The sequence below is a fragment of the Rhinichthys klamathensis genome, unplaced genomic scaffold, assembly GCF_029890125.1.
Source record: "Rhinichthys klamathensis goyatoka isolate OS25496 unplaced genomic scaffold, OSU_Roscu_1.1 h1tg000309l_1, whole genome shotgun sequence".
NCBI lineage: Eukaryota > Metazoa > Chordata > Actinopteri > Cypriniformes > Leuciscidae > Rhinichthys > Rhinichthys klamathensis.
Window position 1 is genome coordinate 1,079,191 of NW_026606827.1, and position 19,930 is coordinate 1,099,120.

Here is a 19,930-nt window from a genome sequence, read left to right on the forward strand (position 1 = left end):
TGTACATAAACACAGCGTCAGTGGCATCGCACAACTGTGAATCAGAATAGCCAGTTGCACTGAAGGATACAGGGCAATTTATACCGGCATGAATCATGAACACATATCAGTGTGTAGAGTGCACGTAAACACAGCGTCATTTCATCGCACAACAACTGTGAATACGTGGTAATCAGAATAGCCATTTGCACTGAAGAAACAGGGCAGCATATAACGGCGCAAATCTTAGCACATATCAGTGTGCAGTGTGAACAAACACAGCGTCAGTGGCGTAGCGACAACAACTGTGATTACGTGGTTAAATCAGAATGGCCAGTTGCACTGAGGGATACAGGGCAAAATATAAGGGCATAACAGTTAAATCATAGCACATTTCAGTGTGCAGTGTGTACATAAACACAGCGTCAGTGGCGTAGCGACAACAACTGTGATTATGTGGTTAATAGAATAGCCAATTGCACTGAGGGATACAGGGCAATATATAAGGATATAACAGTTAAACCATAGCACATATCAGTGTGCAGTGTGTACATAAACACAGCGTCAGTGGCGTAGCGACAACAACTGTGATTACGTGGTTAAATCAGAATGGCCAGTTGCACTGAGGGATACAGGGCAATATATAAGGATATAACAGTTAAACCATAGCACATATCAGTGTGCAGTGTGTACATAAACACAGCGTCAGTGGCGTAGCGACAACAACTGTGATTACGTGGTTAATAGAATAGCCAGTTGCACTGAGGGATACAGGGCAAAATATAAGGGCATAACAGTTAAATCATAGCACAAATCAGTGTGCAGTGTGTACATAAACACAGCGTCAGTGGCGTAGCGACAACAACTGTGATTACGTGGTTAAATCAGAATAGCCAGTTGCACTGAGGGATACAGGGCAATATATAAGGATATAACAGTTAAACCATAGCACATATCAGTGTGCAGTGTGTACATAAACACAGCGTCAGTGGCATAGCGACAACAACTGTGGATACGTGGTAATCAGAATAGCCATTCGCACTGAAAGAAACAGGGCAATATATGACGGCACAAATCATAGCACATATCAGTGTGTAGTCTGAACATAAACACAGCGTCAGTGGCGTAGCGACAACAACTGTGGATACGTGGTTAAATCAGAATGGCCAGTTGCACTGAAGGATACAGGGCAGCCTGACGACATAAGCTGTAAGCTGTGCATCTCCATTACCAGAGCGGGGCGTCCTGACGCGGCGCTCTCCGTGGCCTGTGTCGCCACATTCCCGGTCCCGCCCTCTGCCAACGGTGAAGATCCGGTTCGTTACGGGTTCGAACCGTTTTGGCGGATGTAGCCGAATTAGGCGGGACGAGGTGCCGACGAAGAGAGACATCGAGGAAGGCTGGACGTATAGAGATCAAAAGTTTCGGTTTAATGTCTGGCCGCGGCGCGACTAGATTTTATCTGCTGTGAGAGCTGGGATCGAACACGGGTCTCCCGTGCGACGGCTTTGGGGTTCGCCACTGAGCCACAGGGGGAAACAACCAATTTCACGCCTTTAGACACAGAGCCATCGCCTTGCCTCGTCTCTCTGGATGCGTCTTCGCATGACTTACCATAGGACGTCGTGAAGACGGAATCTTTCTTGCAGTAGCCTGGCTGTTAGATACCGGGCTAAGTAAAATAATAAAAGTATCCTTCCGACGAAGCCTATCGCGTCGAGTCCGTCTAGCGAGCCCGCGAAAAGGACCGGAGAGGCGACGGGCAGGTTAAAAATGTATCTGCTGCGAGAGCCGGGATCGAACACGGGTCTCTTGCGCGAAGGCTTCAGGTTCCGCCACTGGGCCACAGGGGACAACGACTGTCAACTCTTCTTTGGGCGTTAGAGGGCCCACCAGCTGCCGCTGGCGGCAGTGGGCCTCATCCCTGCTGATGCCCGGAGTTTATGAGGGCGCGCACTGGTAGACCAGCACGTATGCCAGTCGTCCGTGAGTGCGGCCTCGGTAGATCCTTGTTTGGGTAGAGCGAGTCAATACCGCACATATCTGGCATGTAGCAGCCATCGGATGCGGGGAGGAAACATGGTGAGTAACCTCTATTGCAACTTCCACGATGACTTCAGATAAGACTTCTAGCGTGAAGAAAGAGATTCTGACGTAATTGTCGCGCCCATGCTATTTTATACTGCCCGCGGACCGGTCAGCATTTGCATGTTTTGCGTCAATTGGCCAGCTGTCTCCAGCTGGCGTTATCCTATAAGATTTCAGTGAAAATGGAGAAGGGAGGAGTTCCCATATACGTCAGTATGACGTAATGTCGAAGTGACCGCCTTGAAAGGGAACTCGATAAGATGTGTTTTAGACTAGATATTAGTGGTAGAGGATGTCAGGTACCGCTTATGAATGAAATAAGAATTGTTTTTCGAACCGGTTCTTTGAAATGAACTATTTGGAGGAACCGATTCGCGGAAATGAATCGGACGGCGGCCGGGCTGAAAGCGAATGACGTGTCGTGACAAAAGCAGGACACGCCCATCGCATCCGGAAGTACTGCGGGCTTAAGCATTTGTTTTGCTGTCATAATAGCAAGTTAAAGCGTTATGTGTTCACCCCTTAATAAGAGTAACTAAGTTTGAAAGCTCCTTAAAATCAATAATTTTCAGTCTTTCCTCATTTTATTTCGGAGTTGGAGGTTGGGAAGTTCACGTAACGAGAACAACTCAAGAAAGGAACGCAAATTCTCGGAGGAACAACAGCACCCTATAATGAAGAACAGGATAAAATGATTTGTCATATAACGTTATCCGTTTAACGTCTTTAAACGTCAATCATGGATTGTACAGCTCTTGAACTCGATGCTGTTAAATTTGCTAAATCAGCTGTACTGAATGATCAGCAGGGGAAATACAATGAAGCTGTCTTCTACTATAAGGTAAGCTTCAAGCTCTCCTTTTTTGACATTGCAAGCTGATTTAATATAATATTTACCTTAACCTTTCTGAAAAGGCTCCATTCTTTAATGTAAATGTTAACGCATTCCACACTATGGCAATAAAAGCTGTCATTAAACAATTTTTACTTTGAGCTGGATATACATTTTTGGATAAAACTCATAATTGATCATATTTTGTATTTTGGGTTCTGATTAGGAGGCTGCCCAGGCTCTCATCTATGCAGGCATGGCTGGATCCAAACTAGAGAATATTCAAGACAAGGTGAACGAGTACATGGACAGAGTACAGGCTCTACTCAGTGCCGGTCAGTTTACATCATCTAATACAAATATGACCTTATCAAAAAGCTGTTTTCCTCTATTAATACTCAGTGTCAAGATTTACACCTTTTAAGTTGATCCTCTAGGGCTGAATTTTGTTTGCTGTTCTCTGTGGTCAACAAGAAAGTGAAACCTACTCCTCCTCCCTATTGCAGAAAGAACAAATGATGCTCATATTTTCCACAGCCCAACCTTTAGAAAGCTTACATACCTTATTTGAAAGTGGCATGACTAACGCAGCAATTGGGAATCACAAATGAATGCGTAATTCACAGCTAAAAGTAATTTGCTTCCTTGTTCTGTTGTGTTATGTAATTTGAGAACAACATAATGTTTTTCTACATTAATGTTCTGTCATTACTCACCTTTAGGATGTTCCAAAACCCTGACTTTCTTCAATGGAACAAAAAAGGAGGAATTGTACCGGTGCTCTTTTCCAGTTTATGAATGATGAATGGGCACTGGAGCTTTCAAGCTTCAAAATGGGTGCAAAATCATCATAAAAGTGTCATGAAAGTGACCTAAACAACATATGCTCTGTATTCCAAGAAACCATCTGTTTTGAATTTTAGGATTTGATTGATTTGATTTGATTTGATTTGATAGGATTAATCTTCACTTCAAGTGAACTGTTAACCATTGCAACAGAATCATTGAGTCTGAGTTGAATTTGAGAACTCAGACCAGTTTTGTAAACTGCATCAATGGATTCCTAAAAAAGATCAATAATTAATGCTAAAATGCTTAAGTTATCGTATGACTTCAGAAGGTTTGGAATATAGTACACAAGTCTTATGAATCACTTTTATTGTACTTTTGAAGTTTGCAAGCTTAAGTCTCCATTTGTTGTAATTGCTTTGAAAAGAACGACCAGCACAGTTCTTTCTCCTTTAGTGTTCTGTTTTAGTGTTCTTGTACAGAAAGGAACTCACATTGGCTTGTAACAACATGAGGTTGAGTAAATAAAGGCACTGATTTTTGGATGAACTATTCCTGTAAGGCCTATCTCTGTTGGAAGCCCTCAGTTAACTGACTGAATCTCTGTGATCAGTTCAAGCACAGAGCAGTGACCCTCTGAAGAGTAAGCACCAGTTGGATCTGGAGAGGGCGTACTTTCTGGTGACACAGGCTTTTGAAGAGGATGAGAAGGAAAATGCGGATGAGGCCATTGAACTCTACACTCAAGCTGTGGAATTGTGCATTCAAGCGGTGAGTCGCCACATAAGGAGAAAACGCTTACATTAGTGTTCAAAAGTTTGAAAACTAAAGAAATTAATACTTTTATTCAGCAAGGACACATTCATTTGTTAAAAATTGGCAGTAAAGACATTTATAATGCTACAAAATATTTTTATTCCAAATAAATGTCCTTTTGAACTTCCCATTCTTTAAGTGAATGATCACAGCTTCAAAAATATTGAAAATTATAAGGGGAAAAAACAACTGTTTTTAACATGGATAAAAGGTTTCTTGAGTACCATATCAGCATATTAGAATCATTTATGAAGGGTCATGTGACACTGAAGACTGAAGTAATGATGCTGAAAATTGAGCTTTGACGTCACAAGAATAAATTACATTTTAAAATATATTCAAATAAAAAAGTTATTTAAAATTGTAATAATATAGTATTAATAGTATTACTGATTTGCTGTTTTTTTGATCAACTAAACACAGTCTTGGTGAGCATAAGAGACAGTGAACATTAAAAACATTAAAAAATATTAAAGAAATCGTACCCCAAACTTTTGAATAGTTGTATAAAAATTATATAAGTATACAGTGTTGACTCAGATACTAGCAGCAGTTCTAACGTAACAGTAGTTAGTCTTTGCAACAGGTGGTGGTGTTAAGTTGGTTGTTTTGGTTTCATATCTCTGACTGGTGCTTATATGGTCTCCTCTGGTAATTAGAAACGGAGCCGCAGCCCTGTAATCTTTGAACTCTTTCTCTCTCCCACACAGTCCAATGAGACGTCAGATCAGGCACTACAGGGGAAACTGAAGCAGCTGGCTCGCCAGGCTCTGGACAGGTGCTTCACACATTTGGAAATAAAATGATGTACAATCAGTATGATATACATTTGACCTATAATCCTTTGTTTTCATCTCTTTTTCCTCATCCAGGGCAGAGGGACTGAAAGACTCTGTTAGTAAATCAGCAAACCAGGACAAGCCCGTCTCCTCTGCATCCAAAGGCCCTGCTCAGGTGAGGCAGTTCTTCCCGCTAGGCCCAGACTTCTCCCTCCATGACAAATCTCAGCCGGTCCGAGCAGTGCAGTCCAGCGAGCCTCAGGGTCAGCGTTACACAGCGGAGGAGATCGAGGTGCTCAGGTAGGCTCAGAGCAAACATGATGTCAGATGCTCATTTCCCCATCACCTTTACGTGGCATCTAACTAAAACTCACTAAAGTTAATCTTACTGAAGCACTACAAATGTAATTACACTGTTAAATGAATAAATGAATATCTGTTTGTTTTTTTCATACTGTACATTTATAGTGTTGTGATGGCTAAATTCACTTGTGGCATTTAGAATTATTTATTTTAGTTTTATTTGGACAAAGTAGTATAGAAATTGTAATATTGGTTTTTATTTATTGGTTATCAGTCATAACATGAAAAATTATTATTGGCTTATTAATATTAGCCACTTTTTTTTAGAATGATTTCAACATAATGCATGTAGAAAAAAATACATTTGTTGACATTTTTTTAATTATAATCAGTTCTTTATTTTTCATTTTTGTGTGTGTGTATTTTAGAAAGACCTCCAAGATAAATGGAATTGAATATGTTCCATTCATGAGTGTTGACCTTAGGGAACGTTTTGCTTTTCCTGTTCCGTTCTCGTGAGTATTTATTTATATTCTTTGAGTGTAATTTCTAAATAATAAGTGCAGCTGCTTCACTCACACACCCTGCAACAGCTGTATTTTCCTTTGCACTAACACTTACACTATGGCTCAAAAATTTGGGGTCAGTAAGATTATTTATTTATTTATTTTTAAAGAAATTAATACGTTTATTTGGCAAGGACACGTTAACCCTTTGGTGCTGTTTGGTCATGTTTTGTTAGAAGTTTTTACTTCATCGGAATGGTATGAAACTTGGTAAAGGTTTTGGCACTTGCTATGTGAACACAAAAAAATCATGGACATGATTCGAAAAGGTTAAATGGTTCATAAAAAAATAGTCACACTTGTATTGTTCGTGGTCAAAAATGACCGTATTTGAAATTAATAGGAGAATTTCATTTATTGGAAAAGTTTGGTAGTGCGCCAAAACAAAGTCTTACTGAAAGCATTTTTTGAGATGTCAACCTCAAATTTGGAACACAGCTTTATGGGTTTTAGAGTAAAATGTGTTTTTGAAAGTTTGTAGTTCATATAATAATTGAAATGGTATTTTTTTGTATTTTTCATAACATTAAATGTAAAATTGTATAACTTTTTTCAAGTCCACTTTTGAAAAACATTTTCACTTCAGCAATAATCTGCCATTTGTCGTCTTTAAAAAGAGACCAAGCTTACGTGTATGCTCCAAAGCATTCAAGATTTATGACAGTTTAGGTCCATGCTCAAAAAGTAAATAAATGGATTATAACTACTGTACTGTACTTGTACCATAAAATTCCCTAAAAATACAAAAAATTCAATAAAAAACATTATCGAACTAAAATATAGTACAATCATTTAATTTCATTTAAATACAAAAAACAATCTGTAATTTTTGACCGACACACTCAAAAGTGTCAGTAAAGACATTCATAAATCATAATGTTACAGAAGATTTCTATCTCAAATAAATGCTGTTCTTTTGAACCTTCAATTCATCAAAGAATGCTATAAAAATGTATCACAGTTTCCACAAAGATAATAAGCAGCACAACTATTTTCAACATTGATAATACATAATAATTAATGTTTCTTGAACACCAAAACAGCATATTAGTATGATTTCTAAAGGATCATGTGACACTGAATACTGGAGTAATGATGCTGAAAACTCAGCTTTGCCAGGAATAAATTACATTTTAAAATATATTCAAATATAAAACAGCTTGTAGTAATTACTATTTTTACTGTATTTTCGATCAAATAAATGCAGCCTTGGTGAGAATAAGAGACTTAAAAAATGTTACTGATCCCAACTTTTGAGCGTTAGTGTTTTTAAGAGCAGTAGTCCGACAACACTGAGTGAAATGTGGAATAGTTAAAAGATGGCATGATTGTGTTTACACATAGGGACAAATGCGGGAAACTGGCTCTGTCGCCGAAGCAAAAAGCCATATTCTCACGCTGGGTTCGTCCTGATGACATCTGCAATAACCCCACCATGATCTTCACTGTGTCCAGCTTCAGCATCAAGCAGGTCTCACTTTATGCGTCATTGACTAAGTTTGCTTCTCAGTAAAACTTTGCTAATCTGTTAACTGGAAACAAATTAAACCGTGATGGTTTTGCCTATTGTTTAAAGCAATACCGGTAATTGTTTTTTGTAACTTTTTGCTTGCGTAATGTTGTTTTGTTTGCTCATGCTTGCAGACGGTTGTGTCAGACTGTTCCTTCGTTGCCTCATTGGCCATCAGTGCAGCATATGAGAGACGCTACAGCAAAAAGTTAATCACAAGGTACAGCGATGTTACACTAATAGTGTGACTCATGTGTTACTGTAATCCTTGGATTATCAGGCTGTTTTTTGGATGGCTCATGGACTGAATCAAGCTTGTGAATGTCTGGTGTCCTTAGGCTGAAATGTAAAAAATGTCCTGAACAAGCACCTTTAATGTCCTGTAATTTTAATTAATTATAACAAGTATATAATTCAATGGGAGGTACTACCCATAATGATATAAAAATGTCTATTTGTGTTTGTATGTAGCATCATCTTCCCACAGAACAGGAAAGGAGAGCCAGAGTATAACCCCTGTGGGAAGTACATGGTGAAGCTGCACATTAACGGCGTCCCGAGAAAGGTACTCAACCTCTCTAAGCCCCGCCTCCTCAAATAGACTACCTTTAATCTGTTGCCTTCATCATTGTTTGAAGATGAACAAGTTCTTGAGACTATTGTAATAGTTCAGGTGCGTGTTTCTCTATCAGGTGATCATTGATGATTTCCTACCCGTGGACCGCAGCGGTGAGCTGCTTTGTTCCTATTCCAGTAATCGCAACGAACTTTGGGTGTCGCTCATTGAGAAGGCCTACATGAAGGTCATGGGAGGATATGATTTCCCAGGCTCCAACTCTGTGAGTTGCACTTCAGATTTAGATGCTGCTCTAAACAAAACCTTCTGTGACCAAGTCTATATTACTCACCAAGGCTGCTTTTATCTTATCAAAAATACTGTTAAAACAGTAAATATTTTGAAATATTATTCCAACTTAAAATAAATATATACTATTTTCATATATTTTAAAAAGTAATTTATTCATGTTATAGCAATGCTGAATTTTCAGCATCATTACTCCAGTCTTCAGTGTCACATGATCCTTCAGAAATCATTTCAAAAATGCTGATTTTGTGCTCAAGAATAATTTCTTATTGTCAATGTTGAAAACAGTTGTGCTGCTTAATATTTTTGTGAAAAACCCTGATGCATTTTTTTCAGGATTCTATGATGAATAAAAGGTTAAAAAGAACAGCATTTATTTGAAATAGAAATCTTTTGTATTATTCTAAATGTCTTTACTGTCACTTTTGATGTTTAATGCATCCTTGCTGATTAAAAGTGTTTATTTCTGTCAAAACAAATCATACTGACCCGAAACTTTTGAACGGTGGTGTATACTGTTTTGTATAATTAAACACTAACAACACTAATTTACACTAAAATCAATCCTTTTACATGCTACACGTGAATTTAGGCAGCACAAGTTTTTTTAAATTATATTCTGCATTATTCTGAATGATACTGCTTGGTGACACGTGTTTTTTGTTTGTTTGTTTGTGTATGTTTTTTATTTGTAGAATATCGATTTGCACGCTCTCACTGGCTGGATCCCAGAACGTATTGCTATGCACTCAGACAATCAGTCCTTTAACAAAGATGATACTTTCCGCATGCTCTACCAGAGGTAAGCGCACACACTCACAGTACACACGTCCACTGGTGTGGATTGATTTTTAGCCACTGTAAGGTTATATGTAGCTACTTCAGTACTTTACTGGAATTATTCAACTTGCCTGTCTTGATTCTGTGCATAAATAGTTTGCATGTTGCAGTGTTGTTTTCATATTATTTATATATTAATATAGTATATATTCATATTTTGAATTAGCTTTTTATTTTATTTTTTTTTATTTTATTTTTTTTATGTCTATTTAAAGGTACAATATGTAAGAATTTTGTATCAAGATATCCAAAAACCAGTGTTTATATATCCAGTAACAGTGTTTATATATTTTTTTCAATTGTGTAATTCCATTATCCAAAATGTTTCCAAGAATTTGTAAATTAAGAGAAATTCACAATTTTAAAAAGTGCCCGTCCCTGTTCACTTGTCACCTGTCAGTGACGTAATATCCGCGTTATCCCTGGTTTCCGCTTGTACTGCCATAGTAACCATGGCGACAGACGTGGACAACTGCGTAGTGCGTAACGTCTAGCGGCATGCTGTTGTTGTTTCGTTCAAACATTATGGATCATGGCAAGCAGACTTTGGGACAAAAGGAGAACTAAAACGGGGATCAATACCAGTGTGGCGTTTTCGAGATGCCTAGAGCTCCACGTCCGCGACTAACTTGAACTTGACAGAGCTCTTACATGTACTTTATTAGACAGGTGAGCAATTGTACATAAAACTAAACAATGTTACATAGCTCAACATATGTTCAGTATGTTATTCTTATGTTGATCTAGCTTACTGCTAGTCTCATATAGCAATCAAACTAACACATAGAATAACATTATAACTTTCAACACACTCAAATGCTGTTTAGTATGATAGTGTAACGTTAGACCAAATGAAACAGCGCTACGTTACCTCACAAGTTTAATTTGTCAAATAAACTGACCTGTGTGAGTAGTAATTCAGCACTTGCGGGTAGTTCGGTAGAATTAAATTCCTTTATATCCGCGGGACTCGTGTGTGGCGCTGATATCTGTCTCTAAGTAATCGTGACCTGCTTCATACCACAGTCATGTTAAAAAAACATGAATCTTTTCACTCATCCATAAACATTATTCGATCCATCAGCTTGACAGCAAGTCCCATCATTCCGCTTATCACTGCGTCATCAACCTACGCTACACCTTTGTTTATTTTAAGAGGTTAGCGACCCCTGGCGGCAAAAAAAATGGCATATTGTAGCTTTAACTTGATCTTTATTTCAGTTTTAGTTTAAATAATTTTTACTTATTTTATTTCAGTTAGTTGTCAATGCAACATTTCTCTTTTCGTTTTTTTAAGTTAGGTTTTCATCTAATATTTTTTCCGCTTATGCTTTTCTGCTTTATTTCACTCACTGAATTATTATTTTTTTTAAATAGTTTCAGTTTTAGTTAACAATAATAATACTGATCTATTCTGGCAGGTTTCACAGAGGAGATGTTCTCGTCACCACGGCGACTGGGGTCATGACTGAGGAGGAGGGGGAGAAGTGGGGTTTAGTGCCCACACATGCTTACGCTGTTCTAGACATCAGGGAATATAAGGTGACACCCATGACCCCTGGTCAGTGTTAAATATCTTCTGCTTAGAGAGGTTTTATGACTGCAAAACATCATCATCTCCTCCTTGTTCTCACAGGGTAAACGCTTCCTCCAGCTGAAGAACCCATGGAGCCATCTCAGGTGGAAAGGTCGCTATTGTGAACGTGACGAAAAGAACTGGACACCAGATCTTCTCAAATACCTAAATTTTGACCCCAAAACCGCACAGAAGTTTGACAATGGTAAGCCAGTGCTTATCCAACAATTGCCAAGTTTCCATCCACTTCGAACTATCTGAAGTTCGGTAAAAAAAACTCATGCGAAGCTGATGAAAGTGTGTTTCCATCCAACGGCTTTAAAGCGAATAAAAACCTGTGCGTAATGACGTCACATGCTGTTTTGCGATCAAATTGGTATATCGAATTGATTTGAGACATTTTAAGGTGTTTCCATTCATTTTCGCACTGAATTGCCCAACATTCAAGCAAACATTTGCGAACAAAGTTTTGCTAGACAAAATGGATCGCGCCATCTACCAAAAAATGATCAATATTGCACAAGTTGTAATAGTGCTTATGTGCCAGCTGATAGCGACATATCAAGCTATAATAAGAAAACAACGACGCTATCAACACATTGCTATGATGATGCAGATGCACGTAAATGCCCGACGACAACGGAGGATTTTAGATTTAGAATTTTTAGATTTTAGATCAAAAACTTAGATTTTTGCTTTCTAAAATAGCCGTTCTATTTTTCTGGTAAATTAAATTAAAAAAGTATCTCGTCTCCTCGTTTGTCCGACACCCGCCATGTGTGCGCAAACAGAGCGGAAATACTGGGTGGAAATTAACTAAAACAATTTCTTCTATGTTTTGTGGCGGGTTGCAACCATAAAATAATCTAAAACTTAATCGCAATTCATTCTTTATTCGGCAAATAACGTTTCCATCAGCGTTGATCACATAAGCCGTATATCGATCAAGATAAAATCCGATGAGACCGAACGTATTTTGGAGTCGATATATATGAAATTCAATCGAATTTTACTTTTTCCATAAGGCATTTTTCATTCGATATCACTTAATTCGGATAAAAACGTGTGGATGGAAACATAGCTATGACACAGAGACAAATGTTGTAAAAGTTCTTATTCACCTGTGTGTTTTTCTTTAAGGGGTGTTTTGGATCATCTGGGAAGACTTGTGCCAGTATTACGATGTCATCTACTTGAGCTGGAATCCAGCACTGTTCAAAGAATCCTCATGTATACAAAGGTCCGACTCCTTTTACATCATCAATAGTATTCTGTCAAAGTCTTTGGTGATAGGCTATGTTTAGACTGGGAAAAAGTGGCCCACATTTTTTTGCTCAAATGTGACTCCGGGACAGTGAAGTGAAGTATTATTTCAGCAGTTCTATACAAGCAAATCTTGAGGAATTGTATTGTAAATATTTAAATATGATCTTTTTCTTCATCTCAATCGTCTGTGCACGAATCGCTGGCTTCCACGGCACATCAGCTTAGAAATTAAGGCATAAACACTATTCAGTGGCCTTCCATATGACAGCGTGTCATTTTGTTATTGTTCTTTGTGTGTATGCAAGTCAGTTTAGGACCGTGATCAGTTCACTCTCAAATCTATGGAAGCTTGTTTCCGCTACAAAATAAAAAGTGTAATTGCGAATTTTATCTCTTTTTTAAAATCTCAGACTTGTGACCTTATATTTCTCAATTCGGACTTTATAACTCCCATATGCAAGTTTATATCTCACAATTGCGAGAAAAAAGGCAGAATTGTGATTGTGCAAGTTTATATTCCACAATTCTGACTTTCTTTTCTCAGAATAGTAAGATATAAACTTGCAATTGCAAGAAAAAGTCGCAATTACCTTTTTTTTTTATTGATGGAAAGGCAGAAACAAGCTTACATACAAATCTGATATTGACCACATTTAAAAGATAATGTGAACAGCCAAACAACAAAAAAACTAGATCTGAGAATATATGTGCATTATGCTATTGCAGTAGCTGGGATTGCAAACAGGGACCTGTGAAGGACGTCTACAGTTTGGCCAATAACCCTCAGTACAAGCTGGAGGTGCAGTGTCCTCAAGGGGGCGCTGCAGTATGGGTGCTACTCACCAGACACATCACTGACAAGGTAAAACCACAGATTAAAGTGCAGTGCACTACAATCAGATTGAGAGTACTAGTTCTTACAATGTTCTTACTTTCTCATTCGCTCTCAAGGATGACTTTGCTCAAAATCGGGAGTTTATTACTTTAGTAGTTTACAAGACCGATGGAAAGAAAGTCTATTATCCAGGTAAAATTAGACACTGAAGAAATTGTGTATATCTGATTTCTTTATAGTTCATTACTTACATTTTGTGTGCCCTGGTTTGTGTTTTTCTGAAGCTGAACCTCCTCCCTACATTGATGGCATCAGGATCAACAGCCCTCACTACTTAACCAAGATCAAACTGACTAGTCCTGGAACTCACACCTTTACACTGGTGGTCTCTCAGTATGAGAAACAAAACACCATCAACTACACACTAAGGGTAAGACACATTCAAGTGTGATGGTTTTTATTTTCATACTAATTGAATCCTATTATTAAATGCTGTCATGAATATGCCCTTTCCAGGTGTACTCGGTATGCAAGTTTAATTTCTTCAAAATCCCAACACCCTTCACCCACACCAAAAGAGTGAGTTCAAACTTCTACTATCACTTTTTATAGTGTTTGTGGTGGTGGTGGTGGTGGTTATTGTTGGAAGCTATTTCCAGATTGTTTTTAACATCTCTCTCTCTTTTTTGCTGTTATGTATAGATAAATGGCCAGTGGAAGGGGGCCAGTGCAGGAGGTTGTGGAAACTACAAAGATAGCTTCAAGAACAACCCCATATACCAGTTCAACATAGAGAAAACAGGCCCTCTGCTCATCGAACTCCGTGGCTCAAGGTCAGACTGCTTGTTATTTTACTCCACACCACCAGAGGACACATTTCCCTTTGTTTCATTACATTTCAAAGTAACAGTGGTACCCCTAAAATAATCGTGATAAACACCTGAACATCAAAATATGATCTGAAGGCCTTTATCATGTAAGAAAAATTTGTATTTTTAAATATGTAATTTTCTTCATTTCCATAAAGGTTTGCTTTGATTAGGTGTATTTTGCATAGGTTATGTTAGCTTAGATAACTAAGCAAGCTGAACACTCAAAGACAAAGATTGTGATTCTGTTTTAGAATGTCATATTTTTGTATTCAAAATTTCCATTCAAAATTTTGGGGTCAGTAAGAGTTTAATACTTTTATTCAGCAATGATGCATTAAATTGATCGAAAGCGACAGTATAATGTTTCAAATAAATGCTGTTCTTTTGAACTTTCTTTTAATCAAAGAATCCACAAAAATATTAAGTAGCACAACTGTTTTCAACATTGAAAATAATAAGAAATGTTTTTGAGCATCAGATGGCATATTAGGATGATTTCTGAAGGGTCATGTGACACTGAAGACTGGAGTAATGACTCCAGAATGAAAATTCAGCTTTACCATCACATGAATAAATTACATTTTAAAATATATTCAAACATATCTAAATTGTAATTATATTTCACAATATTACTCTTTTTACTGTATTTTTGATTAAATAAATGCAGCCTTGGTGAGCATCAGAGACTTCTTTCAAAAACATTAAGAAAATCGTACTGACCCCAAACTTTTTAACGCATAGTGTGTATGTGATAATATAAAAGTTATTAATTGCTGTATTTTGTTAAATAAGATGACTATAAATATAAATTGCTATAACATGCATGCCCCAAAAAAGTTATTTTAGCCGTAAGATTTCCCTTGACACCAGGATTGACGGGGCCGTCCTCTGTAATCACTCCTTCATGGAAGAAACACCTACGCATATTCAGAACCCTTCTGTCGTTGAGTGTGAGAGTGTGTTCTCAGTGATGTGAGGATGTATGATGTAGCGTGATGTCTGTGAATATAAACGAGTTTGGCTTTCTCACTCCAGGCAGTACAGTGTGGGCTTTGAGGTGGTGACCGTTTCGACTGCAGGGGATTCTGGATCATCAGGCTCTCAAAAGAGGGGCAGTGGAGATTACCGGTAAAGAAATACTCTCTTTGTGATGAAGAAAACTAGATGCCTATTTTATTGCTTTGAAGATAATTACATTGTCTGAAATCCTGTGTCCATTTCCATTCTCCCATATTAGGCACATTGGCTATGTTTGGGATGGAATGCCAGTGTACTGCTTTTTGCATTAGTGTGAAACAATGGGCATTATGCAATAAATTTCAATCAGTAGACTATGCTTTTTCAGATAATACCTTAGTTTGTATGTAGTGTGTAGTATAGCTGTTTGTGAATGGTAAAGGTCTGCAAAGTTTCAACGATCAAAGTTCTCCCAATAGAAAGAACAGATTCTGAAATTCCTGAAACGAGTCATCAGTAATTCCAGTCTTACTTCCTCACGAACCTACGTAGGTGTGTAACAAATTTGAATAATGGCTACCCGCGAACTACATCTTCTTTGACCCTCAAACACTGCAGCTGAGGCCTGGAAGAGTTTGATTTGTGTTGTCGGAGATGAAATTCAGATGTTCAGATGTGGTAGTAGCCGTTTCATTTCCGGCACACTCTGAAAGCGGTAGACCAATCAGAGCAGAGTAGGCTCTCGGAAAGGTGGGGTTTAGAGAGACTGAATCTTAGTTGTTCTTAGTTGTATAATACAGATTTTAGATGCCAAGGCCCCCAAATATGATGATTCCCTTTTGAGGAACCTCCCTTAAAATTTATCATTTTAAAATTTGAAGTTGGTACGATTTTTTTAATGTTTTTGAAAGAAGTTTCTTATGCTCACCAAGGCTGTGTTTATTTAATACAAAAATACAGTAAAAACAGGAATATTGTGAAATATTATTATAATAATACACTTATATAATATAATATCTGTGATGGCAAAAGCTGAATTTTCAGCAGCCATTACTCCAGTGTCACATGATCATTCAGAAATCCTGATTTTAGGATTCTTTGATCAATTAAAAGAACAGTTTTTTTTTAATAAATATAACTTTTTGTAACAATGTAAAAGTCTTGTATTCTTGTCGAATAAAAGTATTAATATCTTAAATAAATAAAAAAATCTTACTGACCCCAAACTTTTGAATGGTAATTTATACATTTTTCCATACCCTCATAAGACCCTTGACCCAGTTGCCACTCCCTTGGTATATTTTGGTATATATGCATTAGCTACTGCAGAAATAGCATGCTATTATGAATACAGGCTGGTATATATTTATTTCAGTATACTAACAGGCAGCTGGCCTGTTTATATCCCCTTACGTGCATAGATCGTTCCACTTTAGCATCAGCATGCAAATGCTTGAAAAGCACAGCCTTGTCTCACAAAGAAATCTAGGTCAGACATTCAGTACAGTAGTTGATCATTTGTAAAATAGTCTTGTGACTGAGGAAAATGTTTAATGGTTTATCCACCATCTCATCTTGATAGCAGGAGCATGGTTGTTAGCTTTGTTGATGGTCTGCATAAGTGGTTCAAAGTAGGGCTGTCAAAATTGCTCAAAAATGACGTTCGAATATTCCCTCTAAAAAAAACCCATATATTCGAACTATTCGAATATCTGGTTGCGCATTTTGTCAATGACGCGCATTACGTCAATAACAGGACAAATTAATACAAAGAGACACAACTACTTGTATAGGTAGTTTATTTAAGTTTAAACATATTTGACAACGTATTAACTTACACAAAACCAAGTAAATCAACTAATGGCCAAGACCGCAGACCTTACTCTCGCTCGCACTCGCAGGCACTCTCTCACTCTCTCTCTCTCTCTCTCTCTCTCTCTCTCTCTCTCTCTCTCTCTCTCTCTCTCTCTCTCTCTCTCTCTCTCTCTCTCTCTCTCTCTCTCTCTCGCCCTCACGCTCTCTGCGCATAACGGTTTAAATGAACAACAATAAACAAATGTTGAGTGCTGATCAAGAGTTTTGTGCAAGCAATTTAAGGTCGCGACTCTTGTCCTAAATATAGCAGGCTTCATTCGGTGATTGAAACAAATATTATTAACATTAATTGAAGTTTTACAGTATATAGAACCGACATTGAACGCTCCGAGCGAGCTGTGCTGTGGTAAACTCATGGGTAAACTGCTGCTAGCTAGCCTGCTACTATGGCTATTTCGAGGGCGTCTGGCCACGCCCCCTTGGCGGGCTCTGACGTGTCTGATGTAATGCTAGCTCAGTCCCTCCAGAAAAACGCGATTATGCGATCGCTGAATTCAATGCAAAATCAGCCAAAGTCCGCACATTTTTGCGGGGGCCGCATTTTTTCAAATACGCCGCAATTTCGCCGCATAAATTGCTGATTTCCGCGCAAAATATGCGGGGCTTGCATGATTTCATAATCCCCGCATTTTCGTCGCAAAAAAAAAAAGAAGCTGTAAAACAGGAGCACACTTTATTTTTAAATATTTCATTTATTAATTTTTACTGAAGTTGTAGTATATTCCTCTAGTAAAGCTACAGAACTTGTTTGACTCAGCAATGTTTTGTAAGTTTGATGTGTTTATTAAGGTCTTGTAACGCGTTGTGTCGGGAAGAAAAATAGGGATATCTCACAGCTGAAGTTATTGCAGAGGCCAGACAGACTCACGGAGGCGCACTTTATTCCCAAATCGCACTTTATTCCCAAATCGAACTCGTAACTGTCTGTCACACGTTCTACCATCCACATCGTTACTTAAACAAAATAAGATAAAAGTAGCATCAAACAGAAATTACCCGCACACATGGGGTGTTCGAGGCGCATGGCACATACATTATAATAACGTTACTGCAGACAGTTAGACAGGGAGCAGCGCGCAGCTCTTAAAGGGCCACACCTTATTTCCACTCGTTACAGTCTGAAATAAAACAAGATGAGAAACTAAATATTTCCAGCACTTTCTGTGATGTAGTATGCTTGCTTATCATAGGAAGTAATAAGAAAGGACTCTTTACATTAAGGTAGGAGCCTAGTGAGAACAGGGCGTTGGGGAATCACTTTTTTTTCTCTTTTTCATCAAACCGCAGTTTTTGCAAGTTCCCGCAATTTTTGCAAGTTCCCGCAATTTCATCGCAAAAAATTGCATAAGTATCCCGCATATTCCATCGCATTTTTAAAGAAAACGGGCCGCGTAATCAAGGATTTTTGCCCGCAACAATCACAAAAAAACTCCGCGTTTTTCTGGAAGGACTGCTCATTGGCGCACACGTTGGAGGCGCCCGTGCCATTGGATGTGCAGTTGCCGCAGCACAGCCAATGAGTGAGCCAGACACTCACTGTGTCTGTGCAGCTGGAAAATGCGTTTTACATTTTAAGCTTCAGAATTTTGCCACTCGCAAAGCAGACAGCCCCGCCTCTGCTACCGCGCGCGTGTTTTTCCACATGATTCGAATATTATTTTTCACCTTCGAATTTCTGTTTTTTAAAACTATTCGAATATATATTCGAATTTAGAATATTCGTTGACAGCCCTAGTTCAAAGATTAAGGCGCATTTATAATGTGTACTCAAAAAACGGTTCATTATCCTACCTTATATAACAGAATCTGATCTCTTTATCCTCAGATGCGGTTTCTGTTATATGGATGTTGAGAACTTCCCTGCTGGGATTTACAATGTCATCCCCACTACCTTCCTGCCCAAGCAAGAAGGCCCATTCTTCCTGGACTTCAGCAGTGTCATTCCACTGCGCGTATCTCAGCTGCAATAATGGCTCGAGATTATCGGCCCACCGGATTGTTCTGCAGACTGAACAACAGACACTGAAGATGCTTTAGCCAGTGCTTATTGCTCCCGACGGCACAAACACTCTCGCTTACCAAAATAAATAATCCCCACCCACAGATGGTACCTGACATAGTGCCATGTTTGTCATGTTAGTGTGTGATTGATAGCGTAGGACTGCTCATGACAGTGCCATGCTCAGAGGAAGTGTGTTCAATCAGCCAAAAATACACTCCTCTTACAGTAGTTCTGCAGTCCAAAGTTTCATTCAAAAACAATGTGTGCACTTGAACTGAAATGACTGTTTTTCACTCAGGAGACTTGCATTAAAGCAAGGCTGTATATTAATGATGTCTGATGATAGATCAGAGGGATATGTTTTGTGTTCATACTAAGGGCTCTTCCTCTGGTCTGTTTGCTCATGTCAAGGTAGAAAGACTCAGTTGCAGGGCTTCTCTCTTTAGTGGGCAGAGAAGGAGTGCACTTTTATCAAAAAAAGGAAGAAAGAGAGCGAGATATGCATCTTATATAAAGCATAATTTTTGGGGGTTTTTTAGCTTCCCCCACCGCCCATCATGCGCATCAATTGTCAACTTGAATTGTTTATCAGTCACTATCTACCAGCACAGTACTGAATGTTTACAGAACATTATTACAATGACCTGGATGTTCTTACATCATAAAGGGACATGCATGATTGAGGATGATGTTCCGTATTGGGTATTGTACAAAAGTTCTTCTGTCTAACATGCTTTTTGATTTATGTTCATCTGCTCTGATGTATTTATTTGCAGAGATTAAAATTGTGTACATGTCATCAGACATCCCACTTTTTATAACAGAATTACCTTGGTGACTCTACAAAAACAAGTTTTTATTATATAACAACTACTTTTTACAGCATTTATTCCTCATGGTTAATTTTTAGATATTTACATTCTGTGTCTAAAACCTTTTGCCACGCCTTCCAATGGCTGGTGACTTAAGACAATTTATAAATATTTTTTTACCAGCCATTAAACTACTTTTGCAAAAACATGCAGTTAGACACCAACATTTGATATACCCTACCGGTGAACATTCATAATTCTCTATTCATATTTCGATACCACAGCTAAACCTACTAGCCTAACTAATAATACATTTAAAACAAGTAAATACAAGTAATTTAAGTTTTCAGGTAGAGACATTGAATAAA

General features: G+C 38.2%; 1 protein-coding gene across 1 annotated transcript; it reads left to right on the top strand.

Annotated features, from left to right (window-relative positions):
* Positions 1–2,482: 2,482 nt before the first annotated feature.
* Positions 2,483–19,159, top strand: capn7 (calpain 7). Its single transcript, XM_056270844.1, has 21 exons — positions 2,483–2,908; positions 3,126–3,234; positions 4,302–4,459; positions 5,215–5,282; positions 5,377–5,583; positions 6,015–6,101; positions 7,497–7,623; positions 7,797–7,882; positions 8,134–8,227; positions 8,355–8,501; positions 9,223–9,329; positions 10,789–10,909; positions 11,004–11,148; positions 12,084–12,183; positions 12,936–13,071; positions 13,161–13,236; positions 13,329–13,474; positions 13,561–13,623; positions 13,747–13,877; positions 14,952–15,044; positions 18,574–19,159. The coding sequence occupies exons 1-21, from the start codon at positions 2,807–2,809 to the stop codon at positions 18,716–18,718; spliced, it is 2,448 nt and encodes an 815-aa protein (XP_056126819.1). The 5' UTR covers positions 2,483–2,806; the 3' UTR covers positions 18,719–19,159.
* Positions 19,160–19,930: the final 771 nt, after the last annotated feature.